This window comes from Macaca fascicularis, chromosome 10, assembly GCF_037993035.2.
Source record: "Macaca fascicularis isolate 582-1 chromosome 10, T2T-MFA8v1.1".
Classification (NCBI taxonomy): domain Eukaryota; kingdom Metazoa; phylum Chordata; class Mammalia; order Primates; family Cercopithecidae; genus Macaca; species Macaca fascicularis.
Genome location: NC_088384.1, coordinates 29103686 through 29118662, shown reverse-complemented (window position 1 = coordinate 29118662; position 14977 = coordinate 29103686). Strand labels below are relative to the sequence as shown.

The window sequence follows — 14977 nt, the reverse complement described above, 5'->3', positions numbered from 1 at the left end:
TCTCAGAGGCCTGTGATTTATTGCTGGCAGGGACCTTAGTGATTATCCGTCCAGCCCCTTGTTTTACATGCATGCAGCATAATAGTGAGGACTCAGTTGGAACTGCTACCCAGTGCCGCTGGCATTCTGGCCAGGGATCTGTACCCCATGTGGTTGCTGATGAATTGTTTATTTCCATGAGTTATCTAGTTATTCTAGCTTACATTTTGTTTGTTTGTTATTTTAGTGCAATGATTTTTAAATAAATTTTAATATATCTTTGGCCAAAATGTGAATAATTTAGGTTTTAGGGTTTTTTTAGTGATCACTTTTAAAGTTACAGTTTAGGAGATTTGTATTATTTCTTGGCACATGTATGTTGAGAGGCTACTGTGAACTAATATAATACTTTTGTAAAAACACTATTTGAGCATTGTTTTTCCCTTTTTCAGTTTGATACTGGAACCGTCACAAATATGACACCATTTTTGTTAGGACAACATGTTATTCATCAAACGTACATGCTTTCAGTCCAAACTTTGGAGAAATGAAAATTTCCAGTCTCCTTGTAAATAATCTGATTAAGTTCAATGATACATCAATATAATTTCAGTCAGTGTTACAGCAACAGTTTATGTTTAAGCGTATTATATAAAATCTTACCATGGAGTGCTTTTTCATACTTTTTAACAGTTACTATACAGGTTGTTTTAGTTTATCCATAGTGCCTCACACTTAGTTCCCCTTAGAAACTGTGTGTACCTCAATTCTGGAACTTACCTTAGAACAACTCTTCACTTTTCTAAATCTGCATCATCAATTTTATATAGGTAGAGGATGAATACCGAGCCTTCCAAGAAGAAGCTAAGAAACAAATTGAAGATTTGAATATGACATTAGAAAAATTAAGATCAGACCTGGATGAAAAAGAAACAGAAAGGAGTGACATGAAAGAAACCATCTTTGAACTTGAAGATGAAGTAGAACAACATCGTGCTGTGAAACTTCATGACAACCTCATTATTTCTGATTTAGAGAGTAAGTGATAAGAACTTTTCATTCTTTTTTATCTTACTCTTTTAAACATGTGGGGATAATTTGCATTTAGTAATAAAATAGGGCTAGGCACGGTGGCTCGTGCCTGTAATTCCAGCACTTTGAGAGTTCAACACTGAACCAGGCCGGGCGCAGTGGCTCACGCCCGTAATCCCAGCACCTTGGGAGGCCAAGGCAGGCAGATCACTTGAGTTCAGGAGTTTGAGACCAGCCTGGCCAACATGGTGAAACCCCGTATCTACTAAAAATACAAACATTAGCTGGGTGTGATGGCAGGTGCCTGTAATCCCAGCTACTTGGGAGGCTGAGGTGAGAGGATGGCTTGAACCCAGGAGGCGGAGGCTGCAGTGAGCTGAGATTGTGCCAGTGCATTCAAGCCTGGGCGACAGAGTGAGACTCTATCTCAAAACAGAAAAGAAAAAGTCACAGATTGATCCTGTGTCCATGGTAGCTGCCTGGCAATATCAGCATGATTGATGGGATATAACCAGAGTGAGAATGGATTATTTTTTGTCAGAGAGTAATGGGGTTCATAATCAATAATGGGACTCAAAGGTTATGAACCCATTGTTAAATGGGTAGGGCAGTGCCCAGAGTTGATCAGAACAAAATTGGTCTAATAACATTGAGAATAGCAGTTTGCCTGATCTCTAGAATAAAAATAACTTTGTAAAAATTGAATTATAATTTGTAATTTAAAAATAGGAAGATCATAGTAGTAGTTCTTTTCCTTGGTAGACTTGAGTGTTGCTTTTGAGTTGAAGACAGTAGATGGCAGTGTCTCTCACAGGAGGAGCACTGAAGAGGAAGAAAACTGCCATTAGAGATTCGAGAGTCGAAGAGTAATGCTGCTTTCTTGTGTGACCACAAATCATGGTAGATGGCAGTTTTGCAAACTAGTCTTCACAACAAGAACTTAAGCACAAATTCCTTTGTTTCCAGGAAAAAAAAATACATTCCGTTTCAGAAGTAAAAATATAGACATGATTGTAAAAATTGTAAAGTTTAAATCAAATCCCTACAGACACTTTTAGTGCACTTTATTCTGTCTGAATATTTCCACTGGCTGCCACTTTCCCTTTTATTTAAAAGGATTTATTTATAAGAGGTGACAATAATAAAAATGTAGTGCCAGGGGGCAGAAAAACACCTTTTAAAGAACAGTGATTATGTGAATTCTGTGCCCATGAATGAAAAGGTCAATAAAGAGAAAAAGAGCAAAAGAATGAATGCAACTTGAGGATTTACGATCAGTCTAAGATGATCATGTAGCTTAAAATGTCACCTGAGAATCAGAATGCCAAATGTTAAAAGTGAACTGTCCTGAGATTTGCTGTCATTTGTCTTGTGTATATTATGTTTAATAATAAGTAGATGTGTCGTATCCTTTGTGACAAGAAAAAGAAAACAAGTTTTAGCACATTTCAAGAGAAATTATGCTCCTAATATTTTTTGTTTGCTTGCCTGTTTTTTGTTGCTTGTTTGCTTTTTTGAGATGGAGTTTCACTTTTCTTGCCCAGGCTGGAGTGCAATGGCACCATCTTGGCTCACTGCAGCCTCTGCCCTCTGGGTTCAATCAATTCTCCTGCCTCAGCCTCCTGCGTAGCTGGGATTACAGGCACCTGCCGCCACAGCCGGCTAATTTTTTATTTTTAGTAGAGACAGGGTTTCACCACGTTGGCCGGGCTGGTGTCGAACTCCTGACCTCAGGTGATTGGCAGATATTACAGGCCTGAGCTACCACTCCTGACTGCCTGTTTTGATTATGAAATATTTCTTGCATATAAATGGATACAATGTAAATGAAAGGTGTAACTCTTAGTGTTTTCAACATTAGAAATTTTTCAGCTTCTATCCTTACTCCTCATCTATGTACAAAACCCTGAATTTATCTATGTGTGAGGTCTCAAGGAACCAAGTTCCCATGCTGATTCCAGAGCCATGCTTGCCTCCAGAGATAAGGATCAGGGCATTAGACTCGCCTACTCAGCTTGGTGTCTGCTTTACCTAAACCAGATTAGATGTCCTATTTGACCTTTAGTTTGCAGATTGAGTCTGAAGTAGCTTATATATGAGACAGGCTTTAAAGTTTAATCTTTTGCTTATGAAGTCATCTACCTTTGTTGTCTCAACACAAGACTAGCCTTTCTGTCTCTAAGAGGATGAAGATTATATCTTTTTTGTTTCCTTTACATCTTAAGCACTTAGAAAAAAGCCTGGTACAAAGTTGGTACATATGACACATTTGTAGAATTAAAGAGTAAAATTTGAACCTTTTTATTTCACAAGACCTGACTTTGTTACACAGTTTTGGGGCAATGAATGAGAGTAAGTTAACTACTGGCTACCAGAATTGCCGCTGCCACCAATGTTTTATCTCATTTATTTCTCATCCAGCTTTAGAAAATACAGCATTATTATTTATTTGTAATAATTATTATTTCACATATAATTGTTATAAATATTCTAGGCTCTATGTTGTTAAAGTGAATTCGTGCCACTTAAAAATATCAGAATACTAGCCGGGTGCGGTGACTCATGCTTGTAATCCTAGCACTTTGGGAGGCCAAGGCAGGTGGATCATGAGGTCAGGAGTTCAAGACCAGCCTGGCCAAGATGGTGAAACCCCGTCTGTACTGAAAATACAAAAATTAGCTGGACGTGGTGGCAGGCACCTATAATCCCAGCTCCACAGGAAGCTGAGGCAGGAGAATCACTTGAACCCAGGGGGCAGAGGTTGCAGTGAGCTGAAATCACGCCACTGCACTCCAGCCTGGGCAACAGATTGAGACTATGTCTCAAAAAAAAAAAAAAAAAAGAAAAAAACCCCAAAAATACCAGAACACACACATATACCAACATCAAATGTAAAGCATAGTGGCAAAAAGATTTTCAAAGAGAAGGTTCTAGTGGAACAGGGATAGAGAAGGTTCTAGTGGAACAGGGATAAAGAAGATGATGAGCCATGTAAGAAAAAACATCAGCATACTCATACTTTCGGGTCTTGATTAAAAGCCAATAAATTATTAGCTAGAGGAAGAATTTTTTTATTACATGTGTGATTGCAAGCAAGTGTTCACTATGCCTGAGTTCCTGCTACTACGTATAAGGAATGGGAGAGAATGTTATTTACCCAGAAACACTAAAGTCTATAGTTACTTTGTCCCTAATGATAAATTGTTAAGTTCTATCAATAGGATACTTACTAAAAAAAAAAGAAAAACCCTAGGTAATGATTTCAGCATTGCTTTTTATTACTGCTACCATCAGCTGACACATTCATATATTTATTGCCTTTTTTTTTTTTTTTTTTGCCGTCAATAAGAAATTTACTTGTTTTAAAAAAATCCAAATGCTGGCATTGTCCAGAAAATTTTAACAGGTTTATTTATAATTATAAAGTTGAACTACTGAAACTTGTTCACTGAAACATTTTAACTTGCATTAATGCTTTACGCCTCTGCATTTATATTAAAAATTCACACACAAATGAAAATGGAAAAACTGCCAATACCTGATTTCTGTCCCCTATTTTTCCACTCGCAATCGTATACTTAGGTACCTTTTGACCCCATGGGAAAAAAATTATCTAATGTTCAGAACTACCAATAACAGGAAGAAGAGTTTTTTTTTTTTTTGAGAATGAAATGTTTCTCATCATAGTGGATTCTTAAGCACGTTCTCCACGTATGCGGCATGCTAGCTGGATGTCTTTTGGCATAATTGTTACACGTTTGGCATGGATAGCACACAGGTTAGTGTCTTCAAAAAGGCCAACCAGATAGGGCTCACTTGCCTCCTGCAAAGCACCGATAGCTGCGCTCTGGAAGCGCAGATCTGTTTTAAAGTCCTGAGCAATTTCTCGCACCAGAGGCTGGAAGGGAAGTTTGCGAATCAGAAGTTCAGTGGACTTCTGATAACGTCTAATTTCACGGAGCGCCACAGTACCAGGCCTGTAACGATGCAGTTTCTTCACCCCTCCAGTAGAGGGCGCACTCTTGCGAGCGGCTTTTGTAGCCAGTTGCTTCCTGGGTGCTTTACCACTGGTCGATTTGCAGGCAGTCTGCTTTGTACGAGCCATGGTGCAGAGACCTCCTTACTTACCCCCCTTCTCCTTTGGCTGGAGCTCGGTGAGCGAGAGGCGGCACTGGCATTGGAGAGCGACGGCCTATTCCATTTTTAAGATACCATTATTACAACTACTGAGTCCGTGAGGTCATCACATGGCTGCTTCTGCCTTTGAAGTGTTTTTAGTCTAGTGATGGAGACAGGTGTGTCAAGAGATGTGGTAATGTTGGCAGCGACATGGTACAAGGCTGCGTAAGACACAGTTGGGACACAGAGAACAGCCAGGGATCTACTGGGGTGGGGCTGTAGGTGAATCAGGGTAAAGGATTTGCCACCAGTGTGTAAGTACCCTTTCTTGCCCTTAACCAAAAAGTGATTCTTTCCTGAGCTGTCAAAGTAATCAGCCGTGAGCGATTTACTTAGTGGCAGCTATCAGCATAGCACCCTCCTAAGGCATTTCTCTCTTATGCTTAGATTTTAGAGTAGAACCTCCGAAGAGAAGGTGACTTCCCTTTATGTTTCTGGTTCCAGGGAGACTAGCCTGTGCTACACTTTCATCCTTGTATCCTCACTCTGTCTAGAATGGTACTTTGCATCTTATTGGTGTTCACTGAATGCTTTTAGAGTGAATGAAATTGTTCTAAGAAAATTCACATTATGGGATAAATAATTTGAGGAATTATTGATTTACTTTATAAATATATTCTTTATTTTTTAATAAGATTTGTATAGGATTAATTTAAACAGCAGCTACCCTGGGTATTATATTTTTTACTAATTTTGATTTTACTAATTCACTTCTGGAATTTATTCAGTGTGTAAGGAAAGATATGCTTATATAAATACTGCAGATTAACAATGTTTATGATTAAAAGTTCATATTTTAGTCACAGTCAATATTGTTTTGACTGGTTATGTACCAACAAAGTGAATTTCTAACGGTTTTACTTTTTGTTTCAAAATTAAGATACTGTGGAAGGAAGTGATTTAGAAATTGTGATTTTTTTAACTTGATATTTTCCAAAGAAAGTAATATTGGTTATTACTTGGATTGCACATTTTTTCTATTAAAGTTTGGTATTAAAATTTTTTTGTAGTCTTTGGACAGGATAACTTTTTTCAAATGTCATATTTAAGTACCCCTTTTCTTTGTATTATTCCCCTGAACTTTGTTGTGAGAATAGGTATTTAAACTTTGGTGATCTTTTCAGATACAGTTAAAAAACTCCAGGACCAAAAGCACGACATGGAAAGAGAAATAAAGACACTCCACAGAAGACTTCGGGTAGGATAAATATTCATGTATTATCTTGTTAGAAAACAGTTTTCTGAAATTTGAGGTGTAGTCATTGACCATATTATCACTCATCTTAAGCTTTGGATACAGTGATAATACTGGCCCCATTGGGTTTTGGGCAGAAAGCAAATGCTATCATTTCAGATTGGGATTGCTGCTAGATTTTGGGTAGAAGAATGTACTATAGGTTGCGTATCCCTAACTAGACATTCTGAAATCTAAAATATTCCAAAATTTGTAACTCTTTGAATGATGGCATGATGCTCAAAGGAAATGCTTATTGGAACATTTTGGGTTTCGGATTTTCAGATTTGGGATGCTTAGCTGTTAAGTATAGTGCAAATATTCCAAAATCCAAAAAATCTTAAATCTGAAATGCTTTTGGATAAGTGATACTCGACCTATAGAAATTTATGGTTAGTAATTTTAGAAAGATAGATTTGGGGAAAAAGTGTTCTATTTTGTAAAGAAAAGTTATTAGCTTTTGATTATAAGGTGCCCCAAACTAGTCTGTTTTCATACATTTTGTGGCTGTGATCTGTCTTGCCAATAGCAATGCAGCCATGATGCAGGGAGTGGGGAGAAAGCTACTCAGTCGTTTGGGTCATACCACAGTTGCTCAGGCTGCTTTCATCGTGTAAGAAAATTGCTTTAGGGGTGAGGAGGGCATGGGGCTCAGGCATGGCCCAGCTGTGGCTCTGAGGGAGGTGAGTCCCAGGGAGACTTCCCCACCCGGCCACACCCACATCCTCCATGACTGTGGGAAGCAACAGACCACGTAGTTCCTTACCGCTTCTTTGTATAATTTTGCCTGCCTATATTGAGTTTAGTGTTTTTCTTCTGGCTTCCTCTTCCTTTTCTTTTGATTTTTTTTTTTTTTCCTGTTAGGTTTTGATGTCAGGATATTTATAGTTTTTCACTGTATGGTTCACATACCATTATATACCTTCTTGTGCTTTTCAGAGGTAAAGATCCATACATTCTAGATGATGTTTATTTTCATAAGACCTGCTTTGAAACTTGCATGAAGAAGGGAAGCTTGACACTATTTTCATTAATATCTATTGAGCACTCTGAGTACTTGATGCCTCAGTAGGCAGATCAGCTGGAAAATCTTTTCCTTATTAAGAACAAGTTCACTGGCCGGGCGCGGTGGCTCAAGCCTGTAATCCCAGCACTTTGGGAGGCTGAGACGGGCGGATCACGAGGTCAGGAGATCGAGACCATCCTGGCGAACACGGTGAAACCCCGTCTCTACTAAAAAAATACAAAAAACTAGCCGGGCGAGGTGGCGGGCGCCTGTAGTCCCAGCTACACAGGAGGCTGAGGCAGGAGAATGGCGTAAAGCCGGGAGGCGGAGCTTGCAGTGAGCTGAGATCCGGCCACTGCGCTCCAGCCCCGGCGACAGAGCGAGACTCCGTCTCAAAAAAAAAAAAAAAAAGAACAAGTTCACTAATAATAGTTGCGATTAAAAAAATGAATCATCATTTGGAAGCATTAGTGTGTTACAGCAATCCAATCATAAACAAATTTTATTGCTTTTAAATAAATCTTGATTGCTCTCTTTTGGAAATAAAAAGTTAGTTTTTTAATATAGGAAGAATCTGCGGAATGGCGGCAGTTTCAGGCTGATCTTCAGACTGCAGTAGTCATTGCAAATGACATTAAATCTGAAGCCCAAGAGGAGATTGGTGATCTAAAGCGCCGGTTACATGAGGCTCAAGAAAAAAATGAGAAACTCACAAAAGAATTGGAGGAAATAAAGTCACGCAAGTATGTTCTGAGAAACCAGTTGTGTACTTCTGTTTCGGTAGAGAACATTTAAATCCCGATTTTTGATGTGGTACTATGGAAAAAATGGGGAGTTTGATACTTACTGAGTTTGGATCTGATGGAAGTTACTCAGCTTTTCTGGGCGTCATTTTATGGCACATGTGAACTAGTGCAGTCTATGTGGATCTTTCAGAGTTGTCAGTATCAGTGATCCACAACTCTGAAGGGAGTGAGGATGGTCTCTCACATGATTCTCCTTTCCCCCAGCCCCACAGTCCAGCCCTGTTAGTTTTCTTTAGATTGTAGCCTCATGACTAAGGATGTGGACTCTGGAGACAGATATTCTTGGCTCGTGTCCAGCTCTGCCTCTTACTAGCTGTAATCTTGGTTAGGAATCTTGACTTCCCTGAGCCTCAGTTTTCTCATCTTTAAAATGACACAATACTACCTGCTTTACAGTGTTGTCATAAGGATTAAATAATATAATGCCTGCCAAGTGCTCAGGGCAATGGTCAGTATACTTTAGCTAGTATTTTTGGAATCCCAAGTAAAGAATGTAAAGTGAGTTTCTCTCTGTCACTCACTTGAGGAATTTTCACTTGTTTTATCTTATAATCAAATGAATCTCCACAGTAGTTTTTTTTCCCCCATGTAACATAGACATCATTGGAAACTGATGAAAATTATTAGATGAAATGACATTTGTGACATGCGCTGAGATCCACAGTGAAATACCATCTAAGATTGGGGGATAGTATTTTTGTGTTTGAGGTTATTACTAAGAATTTGATTATTCCTTAGTTTGAGTAATTATTAAGTAGGCGTAGGAAGAAATTTAGAAAACTAACAGTATATCTTTAAAAAGTGGTCTTATTATTGCCTTGCTCTAGTGAATGGCTCAGAGAAAAGTATTGCTAAGCATTTTTCATTGGATTCCTTAAGCAGAACATGGAATGAGACAGATTATTATTTCTCTACTAGTATAAAACATGTATTACATTACTTTTTTCTTTGTATTATTAAATGAATAACGTATCAGAAATGCTTCATTCTATAGTTATCCTGAGTGAATGAAATTCTACTGTTAAAGTTTCATTCCTTTGGATCTCAAAAATTCATAAGACTTTGAGACACATGTTTTTAAAACGCCTTCTGAAAGAGGTAGCATCTTGTAGGGCAGTGGTTCTCAGAGTAAGGCCTGCAGATTCCTGGATGTCCCTAAGGCCCTTTAGGGAGTCTGTGAGGTCAAACTGTCTTTATAATACCATCACATTGTTTGCCCTTTTCAGTGTGTTGACTTCTAAACTGTTAGAGAAAAGCAAGTATAAACTGTTGATGAACCGGGATCTTGGCAATAAATTGCACTTATAGTCATAATACTCTTCACCACCACATACTTGCAATTTTTTTTTTTTAAATGCAGGTTTCACTTAAAGATGTCCTTGGTAAAACCGTAAAGTATGAATTTTACTACATCCCCGTCCTTGAGTATGCTCTTTAGCATTCTGTGTGACAAAATGGGAAGTACAGAAAAAGCACTTCTGCTTTATCTGCTGTATACTCAAGACTATACTGAAGAGTGAGGTCACGTTGAGGAAAGTGCTGTGATTAGTTTGAGCTGCTTTCTTTTTTCATTGAATGCCATTTTTTTACTTGAGAATGACAGACAAACTGTGGATGATTCAGACTTTGGTATTATTTGGTGGATATTTTGTGAAAACAATTAAGACAGCCTATCACTTAAAGGAAAACAACGGACAGTATTCACTGCCAGTGATAAAATGTGGGCTTTCAAGTGAATGTTAGGATTTTGGAAAACTTGTTATTTACCATTGGTGAGTTTGACAGCTTCCCATAAAGTGTCTTCTGATGAGATCATTGCGACTTAAAAAAAAATGTGTAATGACAGCATTTAGAAAATCTGTAATAAGTAAAACAATATTTTCCTTACAGCCAGTCTATGATGTTAAACAAGATTGACGAGTGGATTTTAATGGACAGAATAGGAAAAGTTCACTTATGGTTTCAGATTCCACATTGGAGCTAACTTTTAAGTTACTACTTGTTGCATTTTAGTGCAGTTATCAAATAAGAACAGCTACGGTTATCTAAAAGGGCTATTAAAATCTTCCCTTTTCCACCTACCTTATCTATATGTAAGACTTGCTTTTTTTCGTATTAAAATAGGTTGAATACAGAGGAAATGAGAGTTTAGCTGTGTTCTCTTAAGCCAGACATTAATGAGATGATTTAAAAATGCAAAGCACTGTTACTCTTCTTACTAATTTTTTTTGTTTTGTTTTGGAAAGCATAGTTATTTTTCATAAAAATATATTAATAAGCCCTGTATTTATTTTAGTTTTAGATGAATTAAATATTTTTATATATTCTTAGTTTTAATGTAATGGAAGACAGCTCTTATAAACAAAAGGTTTTTGGAGTCCTTACTCATTTTTAGGAGTAGAAAGGGGCTCTAAGACCAAAAAGTTTGATAATCACTGTTATAGATTCTTTATTAAAAGTTCTAGTCAGCCGGGTGCAGTGGCTGACACCTGCAGTCCCAGCACTTTGGGAAGCCTAAGTGAGCAGATCACCTGAGGTCGGGAGTTTGAGACCAGCCTGACCAACATGGAAAGACCCCGTCTCTACTAAAAATACAAAATTAGCCGGGCGTGGTGGCGCATACCTGTAATCCCAGCTACTCGGGAGGCTGAGGCAGGAGAATCGCTTGAACCCAGGAGGCGGAGGTTGTGGTGATCTGAGATCACGTCATTGCACTCCAGCCTGGGCAACAAGAGCAAGACTCCATTTAAAAAAAAGAAAAGAAAGTTCTAATCATGACAGCTAAATGACCTTAAGATCTTGTAGTACATCTTGAGGCAGAATACTGTCAGAAGGCCAAATGGCCACCAAAGACGAATTTTTCCTAAGGACTGGCTTAATTTTTATTCACATACTTGATAGTTATATGACATGTACAAGCTCTGCAATTGTAATCTCATTCCAGATGAAAGAATTCTGTGTTAGTCAGTGTAGTGAATTCAGAATGGGCCAGAAATGAAATGGAATTGATTTTTTCAGATGACTCAGGATGCATCACCCTGAGCTTCTAGGGGACTCATGTTACTAATATGGGTCTAGGTTTTTTTTTTTCTCTTTGTAGAATTCTATTTGAAGACTACACCACTTGCCGTGTTCTTATTTTTATTTTTTTAAAGAGTGTGGGCTTTGGTTTCATTTTTTTGTATTTCCATGTCTAAGCATAACATACTAGCTAGAGCCAGTATAAATTAATATTATACCACTATAAATTAATATTATACAGTATCATGTACTGGTGAACCTCCGGACTCCTGAGAAGGGCCTTCTCGGCAGCACAGGACCTGGAGAGTCTCAGCCCTGAGCCAGTCTACCTCCTATTTTACTGCTAATTGATTACTGATGTCCTTACCTTACACTTACTCAGATGAAAATGGAATTTGATGGTTGTTTAACTTACTTAGGATAACCTGATATAAAAATTTCAGTATCATTTCCTGGTATTTACCAAGCAAATGAGAACATTAGACCAGGTAATCTACTAAGCTCAACTGATACAATTTTTTTAAACTGATAGTTTTTAATGCTTTTCAGCTGGAAGGGGAAAATGTATATGTTCTAGTACTGTGTAAAAATGCTCTGATTTCAATATTATTTTCAGGCAAGAGGAGGAGCGAGGCCGGGTATACAACTACATGAATGCCGTTGAGAGAGATTTGGCAGCCTTAAGGCAGGGAATGGGACTGAGTAGAAGGTCCTCAACTTCCTCAGAGCCAACTCCTACAGTAAAAACCCTCATCAAGTCCTTTGACAGTGCATCTCAAGGTAATTAATTTCTCCTGCATTGTGCCAACTGCATGTGGTTGTGTTTACTTACCTTATATTCTCTGGTTTAATTTGATATTCTTTACTGTCTTACTCTTAGTCCCATTAACTTTCATATAGTATTAATGCACTAGACTTAACAGAAGGTGATATTTAATAGGTTTGAGATCTCTTCAGCTTCAGAGGTGTTAGTCTCAGACAGAATCCTTAATCCCATGCAGAGATGTGTCTTCTCACCCTCGTTGGATCACACACATTCCTGTTACTTTAAGTATGTTCTCTATGCCTAAGAACTTCCAGATGTATAACTTTAGCTCTTCCCTTCCTCTGAACTCCTCAGTCATGTCTATCCAGATGCCTACTTGACGTGAACCCTCAGGTGTCTCCTGGACATCTAACGTCCAAAAAGCAAACTCTTGTCTGCTGTCTTCACCTTCTCCCCGTGCATAAATGGCAGCATCACTCCACCCAGTTACTTAAGCCAAAAGTCTGGGGATCTTCCTTAAATTCTTGTTCTTTCTTACTGCTACATCTAGTCTATTACTAGCAAATCCTGTTGATACAGCCTACATCATGGATGTCTTTGCTCTGTCTTCTCTCCATCTCTAGCGTCACAAGCTTTAGTTCAAGCCACCATCAACCTCTAATTTCAGTAACCTCCAAATTAAATCTCCCTTTTTCATCCCATGATAGAAAGATCTTTTCTTGTTTAAAATCCTTTAGTTGCTTATTAGAGTTGAAACAAAATTCAGATACCCAAATGCCTCCATGGTCTGACCCCTGCCTATTCTTTGCCTCAGTTGAACCACTCTTCCCCCACTCACTATAGTCCTACACGGCATTTCAGGTTCTGAATCAAGCCGGGCTTTCTTTCATACAAGCTCTAGAAGGCTTACTCTCCCCACTTTCAAATGACTGACTTGTTTTCATCTAACTTCCTCAGCCCTGGGAAAGGAAAAGGGATGTGGTGTTTTCAAACAATTAATTGTAATATGTCCTAAAGCTCAAATTTTTGTCTAGAAATTCTTTAAACTTTATTAATAGGCTACTAGAATCTGTATTCTGTGATTATACACAAATGAGTTCTCATTGACTTAAAAGCACAGCAAAAGTCACATGTATAGTCCTACACACTGTTGGTATAGACATTCTGGAGGACTGTTAAGCAATACCTTCCAGTTTAAAATGCCATGTTCATAGACTCTGAAGTTGTTATACTTAGTACTGGCACAAGTATTATGTATAAAGATAGTCTTATGTATAAAAAAACTCTGTATATGTATACATATACAGTATGTATACCATTGTTTGGAAAAATGGAAGACCTATTTCATTAAAATGGAATGCCTATTAAAAGAATTAAGACAATTATGACCAATTAATACAGTAAAATACTATGCATATTTCAATAAGGATGACAGATCTCAAAGTACTGATGTTGAAACATGTCTGTGATCCTTTATTCAAGTGTGCCACCTGAGCAGTCACTTTGTGCACTGCAATCCTTTATAGTAAGTTACAGGCCAGTACATATATAGAGATATATGTATATATCTATATATACCTCTGTGTGTATGTGTATATGTGTATAATGTGGGTGGTCTTGTTTTTTTAAGGTACGTAGATAGCTAAGTGTATTTGCATTTAAAGTGTAAGAAAGATGTACCCAGAACTGTTGTTAGTGGCTACCTCTGGGTAATATGATGGGGTAAGATGAAAGGAGAACTTTAAAATATGCTTTGAGCTGACAAGTGCCTGTAGTTCCAACTACTTAGGAGGCCCAGGCAGTAGCATGCTATCACTGCACCTGCTAATAGCCACTGTACCCTAGCCTGGACAACAGAGCAAGACTCTGTCTCTGAAGAATAAAATATATATATGTTTTGAAAATCAAAATGATAACGGAATGTCTACGTTAAATTAAAATTATACACCTATTCAAAATGTTAATAAATCATGCTTTAATGCACAAAACTGCTTCATACTAAAGTTTTTTAAAAGCCTTATATGTTATTTTATAATAAAATATATGTAAATGACCCAGCAATTCCACTCCTAATTATACATTCAAAAGAACTGAAAATAGATAATCAGACAAATACAGCCCCTGACTTAACGATGCTTTAACTTTTGATTTTTTGACTTTACAATAGTGCCAGTAATACACATTCAGTACAGCTTTCAGTAAATTACATGAGATATTCAACACAGCCTATTTAGTATAAAATAGGCTTCATGTTAGATGATTTTACCTAACTGTAGGCTAATGTAAATGTTCTGATCTTGTTTAAGGTAGGCTAGGTTAAGCTGAGATGTTTGGGAGGTTAGGTGTATCAAATGCGTTTTTGACTTGGTTATGATGGTTTTATCAGGACATAACTCCATCATAAATTGAGAAACATCTGTGCTTGTACATCAATGTTCATAGTAGTTCTGCTCACAGTAGCTAATGGATGGAAGCAACCCAAGTATCCATGCATTCAATGAATGGATAAACAAAATGTGGTATATTCATACAATGGAATACTGTTCAGCCACAAGAAGGAATGAAGTAGTAATACATACTTTAACATGGATGAATCTTTACAACATTATGTTAATTGAAGGAAGCCAGATACAACAGGTCACATATGTAAGATTCCGTTTATGTTAAATATTCACACTACGTCAATCCATAGAGACAGAAAGCAGATTGCCAGAGGCTGGCGGGACAGTGGGTAGGAAGTGACTGTTAGGATACTAGGTTTTCTTTTTGGAATGATGAAAATGTTTTGGGGCCGGGCGCGGTGGCTCAAGCCTGTAATCCCAGCACTTTGGGAGGCCGAGACGGGCGGATCACGAGGTCAGGAGATCGAGACCATCCTGGCTAACACGGTGAAACCCCGTCTCTACTACAAAATACAAAAAAAACTAGCCGGGCAAGGTGGCGGGCGCCTGTAG

The 14977-nt window shown here is 38.0% G+C and overlaps 2 protein-coding genes across 17 annotated transcripts in view; one reads left to right on the top strand and one right to left on the bottom strand.

Annotated features, from left to right (window-relative positions):
- SPECC1L (sperm antigen with calponin homology and coiled-coil domains 1 like) overlaps positions 1-14977 on the top strand; it is a 147439-nt gene that overhangs the window by 53836 nt on the left and 78626 nt on the right. For all 16 annotated transcript variants that reach the window (XR_012418956.1, XR_012418958.1, XR_012418955.1 and 13 more), the window contains 4 exons: positions 810-1017; positions 6315-6388; positions 7998-8173; positions 11874-12037. Coding sequence is in view for 11 of the 16 variants with exons in the window: in XM_065522425.2 (XP_065378497.1) it covers positions 810-1017; positions 6315-6388; positions 7998-8173; positions 11874-12037 (622 nt within the window). In the remaining 5 variants the exon portion in view is untranslated. The remainder of the gene's footprint in view (positions 1-809; positions 1018-6314; positions 6389-7997; positions 8174-11873; positions 12038-14977) is intronic.
- LOC102133117 (histone H3.3A-like) lies at positions 4698-5175 on the bottom strand. The gene has a single exon (XM_005567787.4). The coding sequence runs from the start codon at positions 5114-5116 to the stop codon at positions 4706-4708; it is 411 nt and encodes a 136-aa protein (XP_005567844.1). The 5' UTR covers positions 5117-5175; the 3' UTR covers positions 4698-4705.

What these genes read in the sequence shown, in the direction of transcription:
- LOC102133117 (XM_005567787.4), bottom strand. Translation starts at nt 5,116, where the DNA reads ATGGCTCGTACAAAGCAGACTGCCTGCAAATCGACCAGTGGTAAAGCA.